This window comes from Oryza glaberrima, chromosome 3 (assembly GCF_000147395.1).
Source record: "Oryza glaberrima chromosome 3, OglaRS2, whole genome shotgun sequence".
NCBI classification, from domain to species: domain Eukaryota; kingdom Viridiplantae; phylum Streptophyta; class Magnoliopsida; order Poales; family Poaceae; genus Oryza; species Oryza glaberrima.
This window is the reverse complement of record NC_068328.1, coordinates 18,905,558-18,926,098: the sequence shown is the minus strand read 5'-3', so window position 1 is coordinate 18,926,098 and position 20,541 is coordinate 18,905,558. Positions and strand designations below refer to the sequence as shown.

Sequence of the window (20,541 nt, the reverse complement as noted above, 5' to 3'; positions counted from 1 at the left end):
TATTCTTGGTTTGGAGATAGAACTGTGCAGCCGGGATGGTTGTTCAGAATGGTTGGGCCTATGCAACAGGGTATGTTGTATAGCGTTGGATTAATATTGTTTAACTATTACTTAACTGTTTTATTAAATTCTGAAATGTTTATCAAATGCTGTTTATGCAAATGAAACCCTACTATGCCATCCTTTGTTATCCTATGCAGTTACATATTTGCTGCGTGGCTTGCTGAGTATGTCATATACTCACCTTGCAATCATTCATCAGAGGAGGAGTTCTACAGTGATGCTGATGGTGTGGAGGATTAGGCGTAGCCCTGGTCAAGCTGCCTGTGCAGTGGAGTCGTCTGCGCTGTTTATCTTATTTTCCGCTGCTTAGATCTTTATTGATTGAGAGGAACTATCTACCTCTGTAATAACATTTTATTCGCTTATTAATTAGAGTAATAATTGTACTCTATATCAATTTGTTATTGTGTGCCTCGGCTGATTCCTGGACGAGAGTTCACACACATGTAAGCGTTTGGAATTTTGGATAGAAATTCCGGGCGTGACACGCCGCCAGTGCTTCCTCCGACAACTTCGACTCCCTCTTACCGGTCAACCTCGCCGTCGGCGTCCTCTCGGCCTCATCCCGCCACCACATCAGCGTTGTCGCAACCTTTGCCTCCTTGAGCCCATCGTCGTGGACCTCCCACCACCGCCGCCCAGCTCCTCCCTCGGCGGCTGCCAGCCACGCCCATCTCCGCCCTCGCCGGCCGTCCCCCGCTCCTCCCCTACTGGCCGCCGGCCTCGCCCAGCTGCTCTCCGTCACCGTCGCCATGGAAAGGGATGAGAGAGGAAGAGAGGGGAGGGGAAGAAGGGGCTGACGTGTGGGACCCACGTGTGTCCCACGCTGAGTCAGCTGCCACATCGGACAAAACCGGAGTCAAAACTGCCGAGGGACCTAGTTTGCACTGGTTTGTAAGTTAGGGGATCCGGTTTTACTGTTTAAGGATGATTTTGTAATTTGATGAGAAGTTGAGGGACCTTCGGTGTACTTTTTCCAAACAAGCCACAGTTGCTCTAGAACCTCGCAATCCCAGCCCAACTTTCGAAGGAAGGCCGGGCCCCATCAGGCCGACAGCCTGCTCGAAATGGTGAAGCTCCGGATAATAAAAGGGATAAGCCGGCAAACATCGACTGACCGCCGCACTTCATCCCCCCTCCCCTCCCTCCCTCCGCCGGAGCGCCGTCTCAAAATGGCCGCCACCTCCTCCACCGCCTCCGCCATGGCGGTGGCCGCCACCTCCCCTACCATTGCCACTGCGCCATTCTCGTCTCTTCCTCTCCGCCTTCGCCTCCGCCCCAAACCCCTCCTCTTCACTTCTCGCCTCCTCCTCCCCGTCCCCAAGTCCTCCTCCTGGGTTGAATCCGTCTCGGAGGAAGGGGAGGAAGAAGGCGTGGAGGAGGATTCCGAGGAATCCGGTGCCGCGGGGGAAGACGATGACGGGGAGGACAACGACGAAAAGCCGCGGCCTGAGCCGGTGGCCGCCTCTGGGTTCGAGTTCGCGTCGCCGCCGGAGGGCTACGTGGAGCCGGCCCCGTTCGACGAGCTGCCCCCGGAGTCGCCCGAGGACGTGGCAGCGGCGTACGAAGCGCTCTACGGGCCGGCCTTTAGCGGCGAGACGGTCATGGGCAACAACGTCTTCGAGGTCAAGGTGGTGGATCCCGTCGACATGGACCGGGAGCAGCGCCCTAGCGACGAGTTCAGCGAGCGGGTCGTGCAGGTCAATCGCGTCACCAAGGTCGTCAAGGGCGGGAGGCAGTTATCCTTCCGTGCGATCGTCGTCGTCGGCGACATGAAGGGCCACGTCGGTGTGGGCGTTGGCAAGGCCAAGGAGGTCACCGAAGCCATCACCAAGGCCGCCATGAACGGCCGTCGCAATCTCGTCACCGTGCCGCTCACCAAGTATTCGACCTTCCCGCATAGGTAGGTGACATCCCTTGCTTTATTCCTAATTTTGCATACGGGGTTATCATGTGGATGCTCTTATACCCATCGACCCACTAGTTTCAACTTAATGTGCAAACAGCCGGCCGACTAGTACTAATTAATACTACAAGAAATGAGTTCCATGGAAACTAAAACATAAGATACTGTAAGGATCGTGATTTGTTAATGATATTGTTTATTAGTTGTTACTACTAGTTTTTGTGGTTTTAGCCAGCACAGCAATTTGTAACCTGATTTGCTATTATGCCCAAATGGTGTATTCTTATTTTCTGTTTTACACAGAGGCACTGATAATTTGCACAACAGTTCATGGTTGATAGTGAAATTGGTAGTATGCATCTTCCCTCGTGCAGGCATTGCACTCCTATGAACAAATATTTTGTAGAAGATATCAAAATCGAAAGTACAAAAGATTCAGACTTAATCTTGTGCCACACTGTCACCTACTCCCTCCATCCAAAAAAAAACTCAACCTAGGAGTGGATGTGACCCCTCCAGATTCGTTGTACTAGGAGGGGTCACATCCAATTCTAGGTTGAGTACTTGAGTTTTTTTGGGACGGAGTACTTATCTGCATTTTCATTGATATATGTATTTTGAATGCTCCTCCTGTTTGCATGAGCTAATGTGCAATTATATTTTTCATCAAAATGTACCTGGATTATCATAAATTGTGGTGTCATGGTAGATACCTGACATTGATGGAGTGATTCTTGACAAAGGCATTTGTAGCTCGTAGTAAGTGTGATCGAGAACACATTTTCAACTGCAAGGGTTGTTTTATTTAAATTATGTTAATTGTACTAAAATTCAATTCGGACTTTAAAGAATAAAGTGTTGTTAAAACTCAGGTGCATACTAGCGACTCTGGTTTTTGAACATTGATACGATTGAATTTTTAGCGAAGTGCTACAATTGAATCTGGACTGATGTGTTCTATTCTCATGCTGATTGTATGGTTACGTAGTTGTCTGAAAGCTAGTTGATAATCATAAAACACCACTCTTTAGTCTAGGATTTGCCTCTATCTGAAAGCTAATTGATAAAGTGCTACTCTTTAATTGGTCTAAAATGTACCATTTTGGACTAAATTCATTTGACCTTTCATCCTTTTCTTTATTGACCTGAGCTCAACTTGTTCTTCCTGTTTTTACTTCTTCCTCGCCTCTTCCTATGCCCAGTAAAAGCTGTAAAGTCTGAGTTAACAGAGGCATAATTCCCAACTAAATAACCAAGACTTCAGGTATGCTTTTACAATCATTATGGAAGGCAAGCAGTGACAAACCGGAGAGCACAGGATCTATTTTTACTAGCTACTCCCTCCGTCCCAAAATATGGCAACTTATAGGGTTCAAATTTTGTCCCAAAATATAGCAACTTCTAGCTTCTAAAGTGCAGCTTTCATTATGTAGTACCCAAAAATACCGATGTACCCACCACTGCCTCTGCCTCGTTTTCTTACCAAAGCCCAGGACATATTAATGGAGGGTTAATATGGAGGCTATACTCTTTTTATCCCTCTCCTTAATACCTGTGCCCAACTCTGAAAGTCATTATATTTGGATGGAGGGAATATTTCTTTTGCTGAAGAAGACAGGAACATCTCTGAGAGAGTGTTTTAAGTCTAGGGACATACTAGAGCTGGATAACTGAGTATATGGAACCAGTAAACCCACGAGTGGTGTTTTGCATCAGGAAGGCATGGACCTTGGGAACAAGGATCAGTGGCAAATCCAGGGGGCAAAAGGAGGTCTGGCCTCTCCCAGCATGTTGCTTCCCCAGCCTGGCCTGGCGAAACCATTAGATCTCTAAAGCTCTAATGCAACCCGCGGGATATTTACCAATTATTTTCGTAATCATTGTCACTCGGCAAGTCGACCCCCCTCATATCTAAATCCTGGCTTCTCCACTGACAGGGATGCCAAGCTCCTTGTCAGTGGCAGTGCAGAGTGGATTGGATTTGAGGAGAGCATGCAGAGGGGATTAGATTGTGCATGGAGGTGAATATGGAAATGAAAATTCGAAGTTTGACACAGCCTTGAGGTCTCTTCTTCCTCTCTCCTACCATTTGTATTTGGTATGACTGTTTTGCAGAAGGAAGAATAGAAAAATAGGAAATGCAAGTGATATTCAGGTTAAGAAGTTGAAAGAATGGAAAGGGAAATTCAATTTAGTCCAATGTGGCACTTCTTAGACCAAACCAATCAAGGAGTTGCATTTTTTCAATTAGCTTTTGGGATTGGCAAATCCTAGAGTCCCCATCTAAAGCATATGATCAGTTATCCCAGTTCTATTATGGTGTTTTGTTTTGTGCTATGAGATGTCTAATTTTGTTACTGACATTAGGCAGATGACAAACCGCTGATGTGGCCTGTACTTTTTGGATATGGCAAGACCTTTTTAAAAATATCAGAACTTTAGTTTTGTATGTTGTATCCTTTTGTTTGGAAAATAACTCTTCCCAATCTATTTCTTCCTGCATTTGGCTAATAAACATGTGATGCTTAAAAGCTTGGCCGTACATTTAATTGTTCTGATCTTTGAAGATTAATAAAAAAAATTCTTTGGCGGAGCAATTTTATAGGTGTTCTTCCTGTGATGGTATCAATAATTGGAATTTCTAACACTCAAATCTTGTGCATATGAGCATATCGACAATAATTGTGCATCTCCTATCTTTCTGGCAGTTATGTCTATCTACAATAATTGCAATTCTGAGTATTATTTCATCTTGGTTTGTCCTGCACAACAAGCAGAGCAGATGCAGACTATGGAGCAGCCAGGGTCATGTTGAGGCCTGCTTGCCCTGGATCTGGTGTAATTGCAGGTGGAGCTGTGAGGGTCGTGCTGGAGATGGCTGGGGTTGAAAATGCTCTGGGGAAACAGCTGAGGAGCAAGAACCCCCTCAACAATGCAAGAGCTACCATCAAGGCGACCCAAATGATGAGGCAGTTCAAGGATGTTGCTGCAGAGCGCGGGCTTCCAATGGAGCAGCTATGGAAATAATCAAATAAATCAACCTTAAATTCCCTCCAATATTTTTCTTTCTCCATTTCTTGAGTTCATTTTCAGTTGTATCTGTCAGTGGGGATAATCCTACATTTAAGTCCTCTCCCCACCCTAAATGCATTATGTCTCCACATATACATGGCAAAGCTTTAGATGAATTGATCTGCGAATACCTTTAGCTTCACTAGTAATAGTGCATGTGCAAGACACGTTCCGCACGTATAAATGCGAGTTTATTATGTTTTCCCACTATGCATATTAAACAGACCATATAAATGTGAAGTTTAATATGCCACATATCTCTCTGTTTACAATTTGTCGTATAAACGGAAAACAATCAATGATACCAAAAATACAATTTGTTATAGTTTGATAAATGTTTGGCATAATATGAAGTGTATAATTGCGAGAGAGAGAGAGAGAGAGAGATTCTTTATGTAAGTTATAGCTTCCTTGGTCACCTGGTTATGATGTGCATATGTGGCTTGATGACATTGCTTGCCGATAAGAAAACCCTGAAAAACACCAAATAGAATGGGAGAAAAAGCAAAAAGAATTACTCGCAGAAAGTATCGGCAAGCACCACCACTATAATAAAAAAGCATTATATTCTTTTTATAATGATGCATTTAGCATAATTAGTTACTACTCTTGTCTAGGTAGCACACAAATTAAACTGAGTCATGTCGCACCAAACCTGTCAGATCAGTTATTTTTCATAATCTATACCACAAGATTTCAGCATTATCTTGCTGCTATCGTTTTTAATTTTGGTGCTACATCTACGCCTATTGTAAAGAAAAATAATGAACTGACTTAAAAGGAAACCAACCTACACTAAATCTGACACAAAGGAGCCATGAAATGTTGTGTCAAAAAATATAATATGAATATTTGTTGGAATTATTTTCTGGAAAGATAGTGCTCTATAGCTCTATCTGCCCTAAAAGACTACATTTTTTTCTTGAACCTTTATGTTCATAAACAATGTTTTAGCTAATCTTTATTAAGGCAAATTATTATAGTTTCAGCATAATTTCAGCAGCAACGTCTTGGATAGGAAATTGTATTGCATGTATCTATACTGGGCTTCATAATGCAGGATAAAAATAGGATGGGATCTACATATTTTATAAATAGATTCTCACTGTTTATCATGGGATTACATGGAGTCGTACCAATTTTTAATTCAGATGTTAGGGCTCTCGGTTGTCAACGTAAGCAATATTATTCTTCCCTCACAATAATATCTCCAGAAGCTTCTGAAACCTGAAAAAGACATATTGGTTTGCATAAACAACCACTGAGAAAAGGAAATGCTTTGCAGAGCTCGTACCAAGAAAAATAAAATTAAAAGTTGCCATCAGTAACTTAAGAAACAAGAGCTTTATTTGATAAAAGGCAGATACATCCAGCACCAACCGTCTATCAAAGCCAAGATCTGTAGCAGCATTTTGTAATAATGAAAATTTTACATATACACAAATTGTGGTTCCATGTTGTTTCTAATAAAAAGTATTCAGATCAGCTTAAACATATATGCCTATTGAGATGCAGTTAACAACAGAATTCAAAATTATTTCAGTAGCATTGATATGGAGGATTATAGGACACTCCGAGGAAATTAACAAAGTACGTCGCAGGAAGAAGTTCTGTACAATGAGCATATTTGTATCTCAAGAAGCTTCCTAATAAGCAAAATTCAAGGGAACTCAATGGTGTTCCTGACCTGTGTCAAATTGATAGGAGAAACAATGCAGGTCCAAACTGAATGAAACTTGCTATACAAATTGATCTATGTAGGCAGGGGAAATACTACATCCAACACTCTTACTACTCTAGTGTATGTAGAATCTTTGTCCTTCCACGTACAACAGAAAGTTATGGAACATCACAAAAGGGGAAATGTGCCTTCTGCTGCAGCCTATATGACACATTTCAGCGACAGACATGTAACTCTAGCTATATATAAGGTCACAATATGTACACAAACTCAAGAAGATACTGTGCCTAGCACAGTATCTTTCCAAGGATCCAAACAAATCGAAAAGAGCATATCAGTATTGATAGACCACAAAACAGAGGATTGTATATTATAAATCCACACTCATTTCTTGTATGTCCAAGATTTTTGACGACCAAATTGACTCCCATACAATTAGTACAGACAACTAAGGCACTTCCATGTTATCGAACTATTTGCGAAACATTGCTTAAACTATTATTACGGCCTCAATTTCCTATACTAAATAAAAAATAGTGCATATGAGGAACACAACTAAAAAGTTGACGAAGGTACGAAGTGGTGTTAAAAATAATTGAAGAGAAAAAAGATATAGTTCCATGGATAAATAGAAACCTCACATTATTATCATTTCATCACAACAACACCATATAGTTACCCAAGTGTTGTACATAATTTTGTTAGAACTTGAGTACACTAGGCTACAAGTAATTTCTTCCACAACAATTGGACCATACCTGGACCACCTCAACAAATCCACAATGGATTCACCTGTTGGGATACGCGTAGGCTACGATAGCATAAATCAAAATTTTCTATCGCGTAAATCAGGAACCATGCAAGTATTAGATCATAGATCGTTACCACTCGACGCGCGGCGCAGCGGAAGAAGACGCTGAGAAGTCAAAGGAACTCTCGCGAAGTAGCGCGCGTCGATGTAGAGGAAGTAGTCGATCGCACCGGCTCGACCTTCTCCTCCTCGTGCATTCTCCTCGCTGTACTCCCACGCTGATCAGCACCGCAAACCAGCGGCGCCTCTACCGGTATCCACACGTACAGGGACGGAACACCACGCGCAGATGTGCTAGCACCCGCGCGCGGCTAGGGTTTTGCTCGGGGAGGGAAGTGACGGGTAGGGTTTCTCATGTGATGCAATGCCTCCGTTGGTCACACCCCTCACGAATATATAGGATCCATCGCTTGGGCCTCCAAGGCCCGTAGGACTCCTATTCGGATCCCTATCCGAATTAAGCCCATATTGGATCTCTATCCAATCCCCTTATTCCGGCCCATTAAGCGTGCGACCCTGTAGATTCATATATACTTGGCTGTAACCCGAAAACTCCTTTTCGGTCCACGCGTCAACAGCGGCCCCTAGCAGAACGTATTGACCCACCGGGCATACATAAAGATCATATCGGCTGAACCTATAGTGTATACTTGTATGAACCCCTTTGCCTCACGATATCGATTAAGCTCAAGGCTAGATATGTGCCATCCTCTAATAGTTCAATCATTTACTCGAACCTGTTGATAGATTATATAACTTGTGATTGACTCCTCAATCACCTTTGGCATGACCATGCAATTCCATAATCTACAACATCGAGGGGCCCTGAGATATCTGTCCATAGGAGGGGCAAATCCCATCTTGATTATTCATATCCCACTACAGGTTTTATAGCATACCTGAAAACTACTTTTATAGCTACCCATTTACGGAGTAGCGTTTAGCAGTCCCTGTAAGCTACTACACATGTTGAGAACCATGATAATCTCAGGTCTAAGGATTCAACACCAACACTAAATGAGATCACTGATGACACAACACATATGGCTCTTGCAGTGTCTCATGTTGGGTCTATCCAAAAACATGTTCACCAACATATGTCAACATTATTAATTTTGTATCTCTATACCATGATCCATGAGATATGATCATCAATTAATACATGTGCTAATCATATAAACATATTTGTTCCACATATGATATTTGATCAGGGATCCTTTAGAAATAGTAACAAACAACATAAAGAGTCTCATGAAAGAATCACATATTCATTAACCAATAAGGAGTTATCTATTTCAAGGAACAATGTCGGATAAATATGTAAACATAGTATGTGATATAATCATCTCTATGATTGCCTCTAGGGCATATCACTAACATCACCCATGCAGAATCGGTCATCCAAAATAAATTCCTAATACATGAATAAAGATAGGTCACAAGTTTTAGTTGAGAAAAATAGTACACATATACAATAGTACAAATAACAAGTTATATCTGCAATCTAACCAACAAACCTGTAAAGGCACCTCAACTCTCATGCTCACATATTTGTTTCCATTTGGCAATGGAACTGATCATCTGCACAGTAAGAAGAAAGAGAACATAACATTAGATTTGCTAGGATCGATGGGCGTGCAAAAATTCACTGTATAAATGTTCAATTGGTGAATTAACAATGAAAACTTTGATGACAGGTTACTGATCTAGGATCACACCTACAAAACAGCCAAGATTTTTCAAGAAATTTATTTCAGGTTGAATCTGTAATTTCCTTTTAACCAATCATGAGGCAAGTAGGCCATAATTTTAGTGGTTTTTCATGATAATATTGCCTATAAACTATAGTTACTTCATTAATCTTGAACCTATTTTGATAAAAGAAAACCTAGAAAACCCTCTTTGCAATTTGCACCATATCGAGCATTCTCATTCTCATTGAAACAAAATAATAGATATTTTTTTTGTCAGTCCACCAATCAAATAGATCATCTCCTCCAAAACTAATTTATCAACTATGAGAATCTGTCCGTACATATTTTAGATCATTAAAGCATCTGATAGTACATCACATTATATTACTAATTCTGTAAGCAAGATATTTGCACTCAGGATGTTGATAAAATACAAATTAATTAGCCTCGTTTTATTGCTAAAGGGATGCTTTTCATTCATCCTTTTCATGTATGCGAGTACTGTTGCAACCGCCTCCTAGCATCCTTTTCATGTTGTTTTAGCTCATTTTCACTTTCAGAAAATTAATTGGTACACTTTATATTTAGTCTAAATCAAGACTAATTATGTCGTCTAAATAGAAGCTAAAGCATGTCTAGTCACCAATTGTTCATAATTTACTTGCCAACTTCCCTAACTCCTAATTAAAAGCAAAGTGATCATGCTGATATACCGGTAACCACATGGTCTGTAGGAGGCAACGTGGTCTGTTCAATTTATAAAAGAGCATACACTACAAAATTTATGTGTGTTGCTCACATATCAACCCAACGAATTCATTCTATGCTAATCTAGTAATTCAGGTTCAGATGAAAGATCAACATATTGACTACTCACTTAATAAAATAACATCAATGTGAACCAGGTATAGGTGCATACCAAGAAAATGCTTAGTTCACTCTGCTGTTCCAATTTCTTACAGATTTTCTGATAAAATTATAAGAAACTGCAGTATTTAGCACCAAATACAGCGAATAATTATACATTAAGGAAAAACTACATAATTTACAAAGCTAACTTGAAGTAATTAATGCAAATCTTCATTGATCATGAGAGCAACATCATATTTCAAAGAGCAAATACCATGCTCAAAACCACTATGCATAAAAACATTAGTAATTGGTGCAGCCCACTAATTTTAGGAGGATTTTTTTTTTGAAATTTACCTCAGCACAATTAGAAGAACGATCGATGCAGACTATTGCAGGGTTTACGCAAATACAGGGGGTGCTTTACTGCTCGATCCAGCGGTTGTGGGTAGGACAATGGTGTTGATGTTGTCTCGGCAGCGACCGGGGCGCAGTGCAACGGAGTACTTGAATCTGTTAAAATTGCTCTTCAATCTGGTGCTAAACAGACTAATCAAAATTCCCCCAATATACTTATTGAAATGTTGATGCTTTCCCTTCCTTTTCAATCCATTGTCATGGGCACGACCACCAATCAAATCATGCATGTACCCACGACCCACCAATAAAGCATATTTTAATTCATTACCATATACCAAGATGATATAACATCATCCTAAAAATTAAGGACTAAATTATAATGAATCCCATTGTGAGCTAGTTGATCTAAGCATGGCTAAGAATTCCTAAATCAATCATCTAGTCAAATTAATATCCCAGGCTATCAATAGATCAGGGTAATCAAAAGGCTGAGTACGAGTAAATTCCATCCCACATGACATTATTAAATAATGCAAGTTTTAAGAGAAAAGCAGGGATTTTGCAAATAGGCTCAATATGACCAATGATATCCGTATGACTTGCCTTGCTCTTGAGCTGACGGAACCTCGGCGACCACTTCGAAATAAACTGGAGCGTTGGAACTGCCGGAATCTAAATGACAAACAAGGCACACAATAGATACAAGCTAAAAAGCTACTGAAACAGCAAAAGAAACCAAATTTAATGGATTCTTCACATTTTAACGAATTTACTGCAATTTGAATGTGTTAAAACGGAGCTCGGGTGAATTAGATATGAATTTTACAAGATGAAGTGTGTTATTACTAATAACTGAAAAAACGTAATCATTTGTCATAGATTATTTCCCAAAAGGAAATAAGATAAAGGATAGATTGACTTTGGTAAGCAAGCCTCACGAGATACCGACTCAACGAGTCAATTCTACGTGACACGGGACCATCCAAATGATCAATCGAAACTGGCGAACGGAACCAGCGGCTCTGAATGGCTTTAGACAAGGGAACAACTCAACACGGACGAACGAATGAAACACGGGGCGACACCTCATTTGAACGGACGAGCGAGCGACTCAACAACGGTTGCGGCTAAACCGGTAGGGTAGACACGATTCACGGTAAAGCCTCTGTACAGCAAACGATAGGCCGTTAGGAATTTGGGGTTGCACCTACGGCTAGGAAACTCAACTACCGAGCTCTAGGGCAAGATGGTGGCTAGGTTCTAGCAAAGCATGGCTGCGGCACAACGGCGGCAAGCGGCGGCTCGGCTAAGCGGCTGCGCGGCGGTGGCGGCAAAGCGGCGGCTCGGCTAGGTGGCGATAGCTCGGCAGAGACGGCGGCGGCACACGGCGGCACAGGCGGCAGCGGCCGCTAGGGCAATGGCGCGACGACGTAAAACAAAGGAAAACTAACCCTAAAAACAGGAGGGAGATTCTCACCGGAGAGCAAAACCGGCGAGGGAGCGCGACTACGGCAGCGGCGGCGGCAAGCACGAGAGTGACGGCGACGGTTGCGCTAGAGGAGAAACAACGGGCTAGGTTATACGGAGGGACAATTGATATTGGCATCAACCAAATCAATGGAGAGGGAAAACAAATTACCGATGACGCAACGGCGGCAACGGCGACGGTGCGAGGCGGCGTCGCACGGCGAGTGGTGGCGCGATAGGGGTGACGGCGACAGTGCTAGGGTGGCTGCGGCTTTGAAACCAACGATTGGAGGGCTAGAGTCTAGCTATTGATTGGGAAAAGGAACAACAAAGGTGTAAGGATTACTTATATAGGAGAGGATTAGATTTGGAAAGGAGGAATCCTAGTGGGAGTAGGATTGGGAGAGGGGGAGGGAGGCTGGCTTGGTTGGGGGAGGGGAGGGCACGCGTGGCGGCTAGGGGGAGGTGCGACCGAGCTGGAAGAGGGGGAGGGGAAAAAAGGAAAAGGAGGAAAGGATTAGGACTTTCCCAAATAGGAAAATCAATACGGTGCCGTTTTTTAGGAAAAGAACAGAAACGGTCCCACGAACGGAAACGGATACGGTTTGCCATGCAAAACGAAACTGCGGACAGAGAGGGGAGTGAATTGGGCACAATTCATGACCAAAGGAAAAGGAAGAACTATTATTAGTGTGATCTTGACACTTTTAAACATAGCAACACTGCCTCCGGTGCTTTGAGAGTTCCGCTTTAAGTCCTGTTAGTGATTTTTAGAGCAAAGAGAATTCGAAAAAAAAAATCTTCCTGGCAATTCCGATTATTAAATATGTTGTTAACTGGGGTTTTCTCCTGGTTAACCAAAGCAATTTCTATAGACTATTTATTAGTGATTTGGAACCTAAGGGAAAGGAAAATTCCGAGTGTGACACTCTGCCCTATGCGCCGCATGCCTTCCCCCTTCCGATCCGCACGCCCTCCCCCTCTCCACCTCATGGCCGGCCGAGCCCACCGCCACCTCCCCAAACCAAGTCCTAGTAGACCCACCTATTTATTTTCCCTCTATATAAATCCTCCCACCCTCCTATTTTTCTATTTTTTTCTTTTTTGTTGTCGCCCTAGCCCTAGCCCTAGCGCCGCCGCCGCCTGCTGCCGCCCCGCCACCGGCCGGTGCTGCCGCCTCCCGCCATCGCTGTAACTCCCTGATTTTCGTTCGGGATTAAAAATCAATTAATAATGCATTTTCTAGAAATTAAATAAAAGTTAAAGCAATTTAATCAAGTGAAATAATGGGAGAATTTTCCCTTAAAAATCATTGGCCAGAAATATTAGTAATGTTCTCTGTGCACTATTATACTCTCCAGAATTTCCCGCGAATTTTTGGAGCTCAAGAGATAATTTTAATGTCACAAAGTTCAATTAATCAATTAAAGTATATGGAAAACCAATTAAATTTTCCCCTTCTTCCTTTGGGCCCCTTCTGCCCCAATGCCCTCCCTCTCACCTCGGCCTGTTTCCCTCTCCCTTCTTTCCCTCTTCCCTCTCGGGCTGGCCCCATTTTCCCTCGGCCAGCTCGGCCCTCTTCCCTGAAGTCTATGTTGCCTCCCCCTTGGTCTCCTCCCTCTCTCTCCCCGAGCCACCGTCAGGTGGGGCCCACCTGTTGGGGTCATCTCCATCCTCCAGCCGAAGCAACCGCTGGCCATGCCGCCCACTCCCTCCGCCAATCCCGCGCCATCCGCGCGTCCCCACTCCACCCCTCTACCCACTTCCCCCACCCACTAATCCCCAAAAACCGGCACCGAACCGCCGCCACCCCCACGACGATGCCGCCCATGTCGCCGCCGGTTGCCATCCCTCTCGGCCCCGATCCTACCGTTTTGAGCCCATATAAACGATCCCCGAAGCTCCCTCTCCCCTTTTCCCCATTTTCCCGAGCTCCCTGCGCCCTTTCCCAAGCTCCCCACGCCGATCCCCATCGCCGCCGCACGCCGGCGAACTCCGGCTGCACGCCACCGCTGCCTTAGCCACCACCGCGCCAATCCGCCCCACTGCAAAGGCAAGCCCAGCTGCCGTCACTTTTCTCCTCGCCCTCACCGCAAAGTCGCCCCACCGCGCCACCAACCTACACCGCTGCGGGCGTCGTTCAGCCGCCCACCGCCGCCACTAGGGTCATCGCCGCGCTGCGCCGCCACCGCCGTCGGCATTACCATGCCAAGCTCCACTCCGGCATCCACTCCGCCTCCCCAAAACACTGTCGTAACACCAATACCACCGTCAACCCGAGTCCCCGCCACCTCCAGTAGCTTCCTGCCGGCTGGTGAAGCCTCACCCGGCCATGCCTCGGTGAGCATCCTCTCCCTCTCCCTCTATCTCCCCTTCACCGTCCGAGCGGGCCGCCGCCGCCCCTTCCGCCGCGCACCGTTGCCGGCTTGCCGCCTCCCCTTGGCCCCTGCCGCGGCCGATCTGGGCCGTCCATCCGGGCCGTCCGCGTGGCATTCCCCCTTGGACCCGCGTCGGTGCCCTCGTGGCGCCACGTCGACGCCACCTCGCCCCGTTGTGCCACTGTGGCCGCCACGTGGTCTTCCATGTGGTGTGCCCGCGCGCCCGTGCCGCGGTGGACCGAGTCCACCGTGGGACGCCCCCTTGACCCGCCGACTCGTCGGGCCCACCTGTCGACGCTGGCTCCCCTTGCTGATGTTAGCGGCAAACCTTTTCCATTGGAAAAATATTTAATAAATGCGTCATAAACCGATAATATTTATAGAAAATGATTTAAATGGCTCAAAACTTCTAAAATTCATAACTAATTCATACGAACTCCAAATTGGGCCATTCAAGTTGCAAAATTCATCTAAAATTTAGATCTACATGTTTGTTTACTTTTATGTACTGTTTACTTGGTTTTTATTAGTGTTTTTCCTCGTTTTGCGTGCCAGCGTGTAGATTTCGCCATTCCGGAAGATTGCGATCGTGAGGAAAAGAGTTCAGAAGATTGTTTGAAGAAGCAAGGCAAGTCACACATTCCCCTTCAGCATTTTGAGCCTACTTTTACAAATGTTTTATCGTTTGCAAATAAATATGCATTGTTTTGCTAATTACATGGGATCAGGGTTTACCTATCTGCTCGCTTGTGCCATGTTTATTTGATATCCGTCTTTTATCAACCTTGGGTGATAATTCGACTAACTTGTGTTACTTATGTTGACCTAGCTAGAATCATATATGCTTAGCCATGCTTAATTACCATTAGCTCAGTTGATGGGATAATTACAGTTTTAGATCTCTTAGTATCATGACGAACTGCGTGCTCGAGACATCCGACCATGCTTCTTTGGTTGTAATTATCCAACTAAAATGTGATTGAATGGTGGGCTGCAGGTGCATGGTTTTGCTGGTCGTACCCATGGCAATTAAGGACCGGTTCGCGGGATGCACTGGAAAACATACAGCACTTGCCACAAGCGGGAATGGGCAATTGCCTGACTTGAAGTATTGCTTTTCTCTGGCTGATGCATCCAGGCAAGGTTGGGCGTGATGGAGCGGGATGGGCCCTGCGACGGCCTTTCTCGCTTCCGGATTCACCAAGGCATGAGAGGGGACTGCCCGCTGCCGGTTGAGGAGTGGGGGGTGAAACCTGAGGTGTGGTGTGCTCTGTCAGAGGGGATTATATGAAGGGTCTTGTCATAATCACTCGACATGGTGACGTGTTAGGCCTGGCGTGGTGACATGCTAGTGGATTGTGTCTTGTGGGTACAGTTGTGCACCTCTGGCCAGAGTAAAACTATTTGAATAGCCATGCCCGTGGTTATGGGCGATCAACCAGAATCAACGTGATTAGTCTCACCCCAATATATCGACCCAATACACTGTGTAGTTCAGGTGGGCTGGTTGTACCTGTTCAACGTGGTGTAGTGTTGATCAGTGGAGATTTAATATTACCTTAATTACTCTACGGTTTTACTGTTTTGCTGAATAAAATGTTTTACAGCTGCCTTTATGCAAATAGCCATAAGCTATCCTTGAATCCCCTTGCACGTCTGTATCTTTGGTGTGGCTTGTTGAGTACGGTGGTTGTACTCAGCCTTGCTATTTCCCCCTTTTTAGAGGTGTAGTGCTTCTGAGCTGAAGACGAAGTTAGAGCACTAAGGCTCAGACCCAATTTGAGTTTTGCCTATAGAGTGGAGCTGAAGCCCCGCTAGGATCGCCCTTTCCACTACTGTCGTTCTCTTTCGGTATGAGGACTAAGAGCCTCTTCTGTAAGTATTTTACGCTTTATTTATATTTGGAACTATATATTACCTATCGTTTTATGTACCCTGGCTGATTCCTAAACAGGGATTTAATACACAAAATAGTCTGGAAATTTGCGATAAATTTATGGGCATGATAAAGTGGAGTCTGGAAATTTGCGATAAGTTTATGGGCGTGACAAAGTGGTATCAGAGCCAACTCGACTATAGGTTGAGCCAAATTGTCCAACCCCAAGGACAAGTTTTCTGAAAACCCTATTTGCAAAACGTCTTATCTTGCCCTTCGGCATTTCTTTGCAAACGGTTTATTAAAATTCTCTTCCTGTCCCTCCAATTCTGTTAGTTGTAAAACCTGGAGGACAAAACGCCAACTTCATGTCTGTTCGGAAGTCAAGTCAAGTCGAGCCCCAAGCTTCGTGCAAAGAGCGAGAAGATCAGTTCAGAGTCGTCGTTCCACGAAGATCAAGAGAAGTTTTGCCCGGAGTTTACCTAAACCAAATCCTTCCAAGAAGAGTAGTTTCGTTAGCTCCTAGATCGTGTGTTGTTTGCTTGTGTGTAGGGGTATGGCTTGCATCATGGTGGGGATGTGACCATACTAGGTTGTTTGCTTAAGCAACTTGAACCATAAAAATCTATTCACAACATATCAGTAGGCAAGTGGTTTAGTACCTCATCTCTAGTAACCCCTCTCATCCCCCTCTCTCTTGTGCCTACAATAGATGGTCAACATGAGGGACAGTTCCATCGGATCAGGATCCCGACAGTTTCTTGGAGAAACTCAGCACAATCCTATGAGCATTCCACATCGACCTCTCGAAGGTCAGCCTTAACCCCAAGTCATGGCCAATCAGACTCAGACAGTGGAAGAATTGTTGCAATAGATGCGATGTCGGTATCAGATATATCAGATGCAACAGATGCAACAGCAATGTCAAGAGCCGCGTCAATGTCACCAACCACAGGTGCAAGTCCAAACGCCATCCCGGAACCTAAATCAGAGTCAAAGTCAGGATTTCCCAATATTGGCACCGAAGACCCCCACCAAAGTGCTGCCAAGATCCCAGAAGATAATTGCAGCCAAGTCACCGTCAGACCAGAGGAAAGTGAGTGCCACATGTTATGACTGTGGTGAGCAAGGTCATTATGTAAGGAAGTGTCCGTGGAAGGTGTTCGCCAGGTCACCTGAAAAAAACGAGAAGCAGTGCCTAGGAAGTAACCAAGCTCCATATCAGCTTGCTAGCAAGAAGGATGGAACTCTGCAACCCAACTTTGGAGCGAACAGGACGGTAATATGGAAGATGGATAATGGCAGGACCATGATCATCGCTGGTTCGGAGTTTACTCCTGAAGATGCAGTAAGGATACCCAAGCGACAAAGAGGAAATATCTTTCGAGGAGCGCATCAGCTAACCTGGCAACTCGTAAAGTACGGTCCGCCTAGGCCCGAGGATGATGAATTGGAAGAGCTGACTCTGATGATGTTGACGATGTGACCTTTGCCAATTTCTTGGATATTGAAAAATTGAGTTCAGAGAATGTACTAGATCTGGGGAAATTGGTCACCCTGCTAGTCTATGCCTCCGCACCTATTGCTGTGGTGAAGACACCCATTTCCCAAATGAGTGCCCAATGAGGAAGGTCACATGTTTCTTGTGTGAAGGAACAGATCATGTGCCTAAGGACTGTCAGTTGAACACGGTCATAGCTAAGACCAAGGAAGAACAAGGGACAACCATGCAACCCACTTGTCAGCCAAAGCCGGTCGACAACAACGGTCACAACTCTTCTGCTCTTCCTCCAACTTCAACTCTAGCTCCAGTGGAAGCCAACCATGGAAGAAGCAACGTCGTCAAGGAGGTTCATCAGTCACTGCTTGCTCCAGTTTCAGTTGTCAACTTGCATAGTCAGAAGCCTGCACCTCAGGACCAACCAAGTCGGTTTTGTCTCAAATGTCGTGAGCCAAGACATTGTTTCAGTGATTGCCCTCTTCCAAGAGCAACAAAGGCAATTCGTCGTTGTTCACAAGTCACTAGCAATGTCCGCGACACCAATCAACACCTGAATGTGCAACCTCCGCTTCAGCGAATCATCGTCAAGGGCACCGTCAAAGGCCGCATTGTTCCACCAGCAACGGCTTCAAGCCTACAGCACCAGCGCCAGCAGGGTAAGCAATGTCAGGAATGTAGTAGCTCGCTACAGCTACGAAGAGGCAGTACACTCCTTCGTTAGCACCCGCAGCAAGTGTCGTCAGCACCAGGTCACTCGACCGCTGCCAATCCTAGCAATGCACCTCATATTGCTCCAATCCGGAGGTCCGGCAAATCACCGCTCAGTAACCCCGCGAATAAGAAGAACCTACCTGCTACAGATGTCAAAAGTGTTGCTATTTCCCGCACTGAAGATCAATGCACAGAACAATGTTCCCGGTGCAACTTCAGCTAGTAGGAAATAAAGGAACAAGTCAGTCAGGTCTGAATAATGGAAGCAATTGCAGTACTGGTCAAGTCCTCTACGTTTCAAGTCCAGCAGCAGTCTACAAATGTTTAATTTTGTAGTACTTCTCCTTGTACATAGATGTTTATGGCAGTTATGTAATGAAAAGGGAATATTGAATAAAATATGAGTCGGCCAGTTTCTCTCCTTTTATGATTCATTCTGTGCATGCAAAAGCAAGTTAACCTGTGTAACCATCAGTGTTTCTAACTCATCGCAATTTTGTTGAGCTCCATAACATGTTTGCGAGCCAATAAAGAAATGGTTAACTAATGAAGTGACAATGGTTGGACCCATAACACTCAACATGATGAGACCCCTCTAAAGGCCATATCAATGGTGCTCGGATGAAGAGAATGATGAATTATTTGAGAGTGACACCATACGAGGAATCTTAGGAACTCTCTAACCTTGGAGACAAGCAACAATTACATCCTAGTGGTGTGATTACGAATCATGGATGGTTTCCTTTTGTTCAAAGTAACTATTATAAATTCCAGAAAATCATCATGATGTTTGTCAGAAGTTGGCAGAGATAGTTTCGTACGTGGGTCAGGAAGATACAGAGTCAAGTCCAAAAATGTGTAATTAGCAGGGTGTATGGCAGAGAACCTCTTCTCGACAGATCCCTTTTACTGAAGGTATGAAAGTAGAGTTGTTAGGATCAAAGAGCAGAAACTCTTGGCAGCCTCAAAGTCAGTTTCTGACAGTCATTCAGATTGCAGTGTCGTGGGAAAGCAGCTGCGGGGCTTATAGTCCATCAATCCAGGAAGAGTCAGCAAAGGATGATCGACGAAGTGAAATGTCATGCCATCAGAAGGACCTTTCGAGTTTGATCTATTAAGTGATCAGTGTAGGTTTCAAAGAATGTTAACTGCACCATCCGTTCAGGCATGCGACACCGAAGTCAAGCCATAAGCAGGACAGTTGTGCCAGTAGTTAGAATTGATTGGAAAGTTAGTCAAGAGTCAGTATGTACATGAGCTAAATGAGAGTTTCTTTATGTGGAATGTCCTATCATTAACTGAGGAATAAGTTCCAAATCTTGCCGGGGTAAAAGTGCATCGCCATTATTCCATTTTGGTTGACCGACGAAGTTTTCAGTCTTCAAGTCAGGACCTTTGTAAATCCGAGAAGTGTTGATTTTTTTTCCAAGGACAGCAGTTCAATTGTTCCCAGTCAGGCGAAAGTATAGTCACCCACTGTAAGCAGGGTAGATCTCAGAGATAAGTTTTGGCTCACCTCATTATCGTTTCACTTGATGGTTCAACCCAGTGCAGTGATTTGGGTACAATTTGAAGAAGCTAGTTGCAAGGCGCCACCAGAGTTACGCCAGTCATAGGTTATCTGGCTGAATTCTAAGGTACACCCATGAGGCCAGTTCAACAACTGAGCTTAGAGAAGCCGCATCACGGACAGTTGCAGTTCAGACGAAAGATCAATCAAGCAGTTTCTTAGAATACTTGTGGTACTAGTCAGGAGCGGACCGAAGTAAAGTCAGAATATGTCAGTCATGCAAGTTCACATACAAAGAATCATGAAAGCTCTACCAGTTTTTAATATGCTTGGTGAGCCCTTGGGTTACTAAGGGAGACAATGCTAGCGGTTCAGCCGAACGAAAGGAGGTTCTTTGAGCCCTTAGGTCAGGGTCAGATCGAGCAGGACTAACCAGTTAAGTTGTACGAAGTGTCAACAACCAAATTTGGTAATTTCAGTATCGGAGATGGAGATAAAGTCGAAGCGGAATCCAAGATGGAGATCGTTCCGCAAACAGAGGAAGGATCGGCTAAAGTCCGAATTGGCTGTGACTAGGATCGGCAGAGTCTGAATTGGACAAGGTTAGCTGATCGAGCCGAGTCCGACAATATGGTGCGGTACACGTCGTTCTTTTTGAGTTG

General features: G+C 44.5%; 1 protein-coding gene across 1 annotated transcript; it reads left to right on the top strand.

Moving 5' to 3' along the window:
* Positions 1-1,164: 1,164 nt before the first annotated feature.
* On the top strand, positions 1,165-5,238 carry LOC127768377 (30S ribosomal protein S5, chloroplastic). The gene is made up of 2 exons (XM_052293936.1): positions 1,165-1,966; positions 4,747-5,238. Exons 1-2 carry the CDS (start codon positions 1,236-1,238, stop codon positions 4,994-4,996), a joined length of 981 nt encoding a protein of 326 aa, XP_052149896.1. The 5' UTR covers positions 1,165-1,235; the 3' UTR covers positions 4,997-5,238.
* Positions 5,239-20,541: the final 15,303 nt, after the last annotated feature.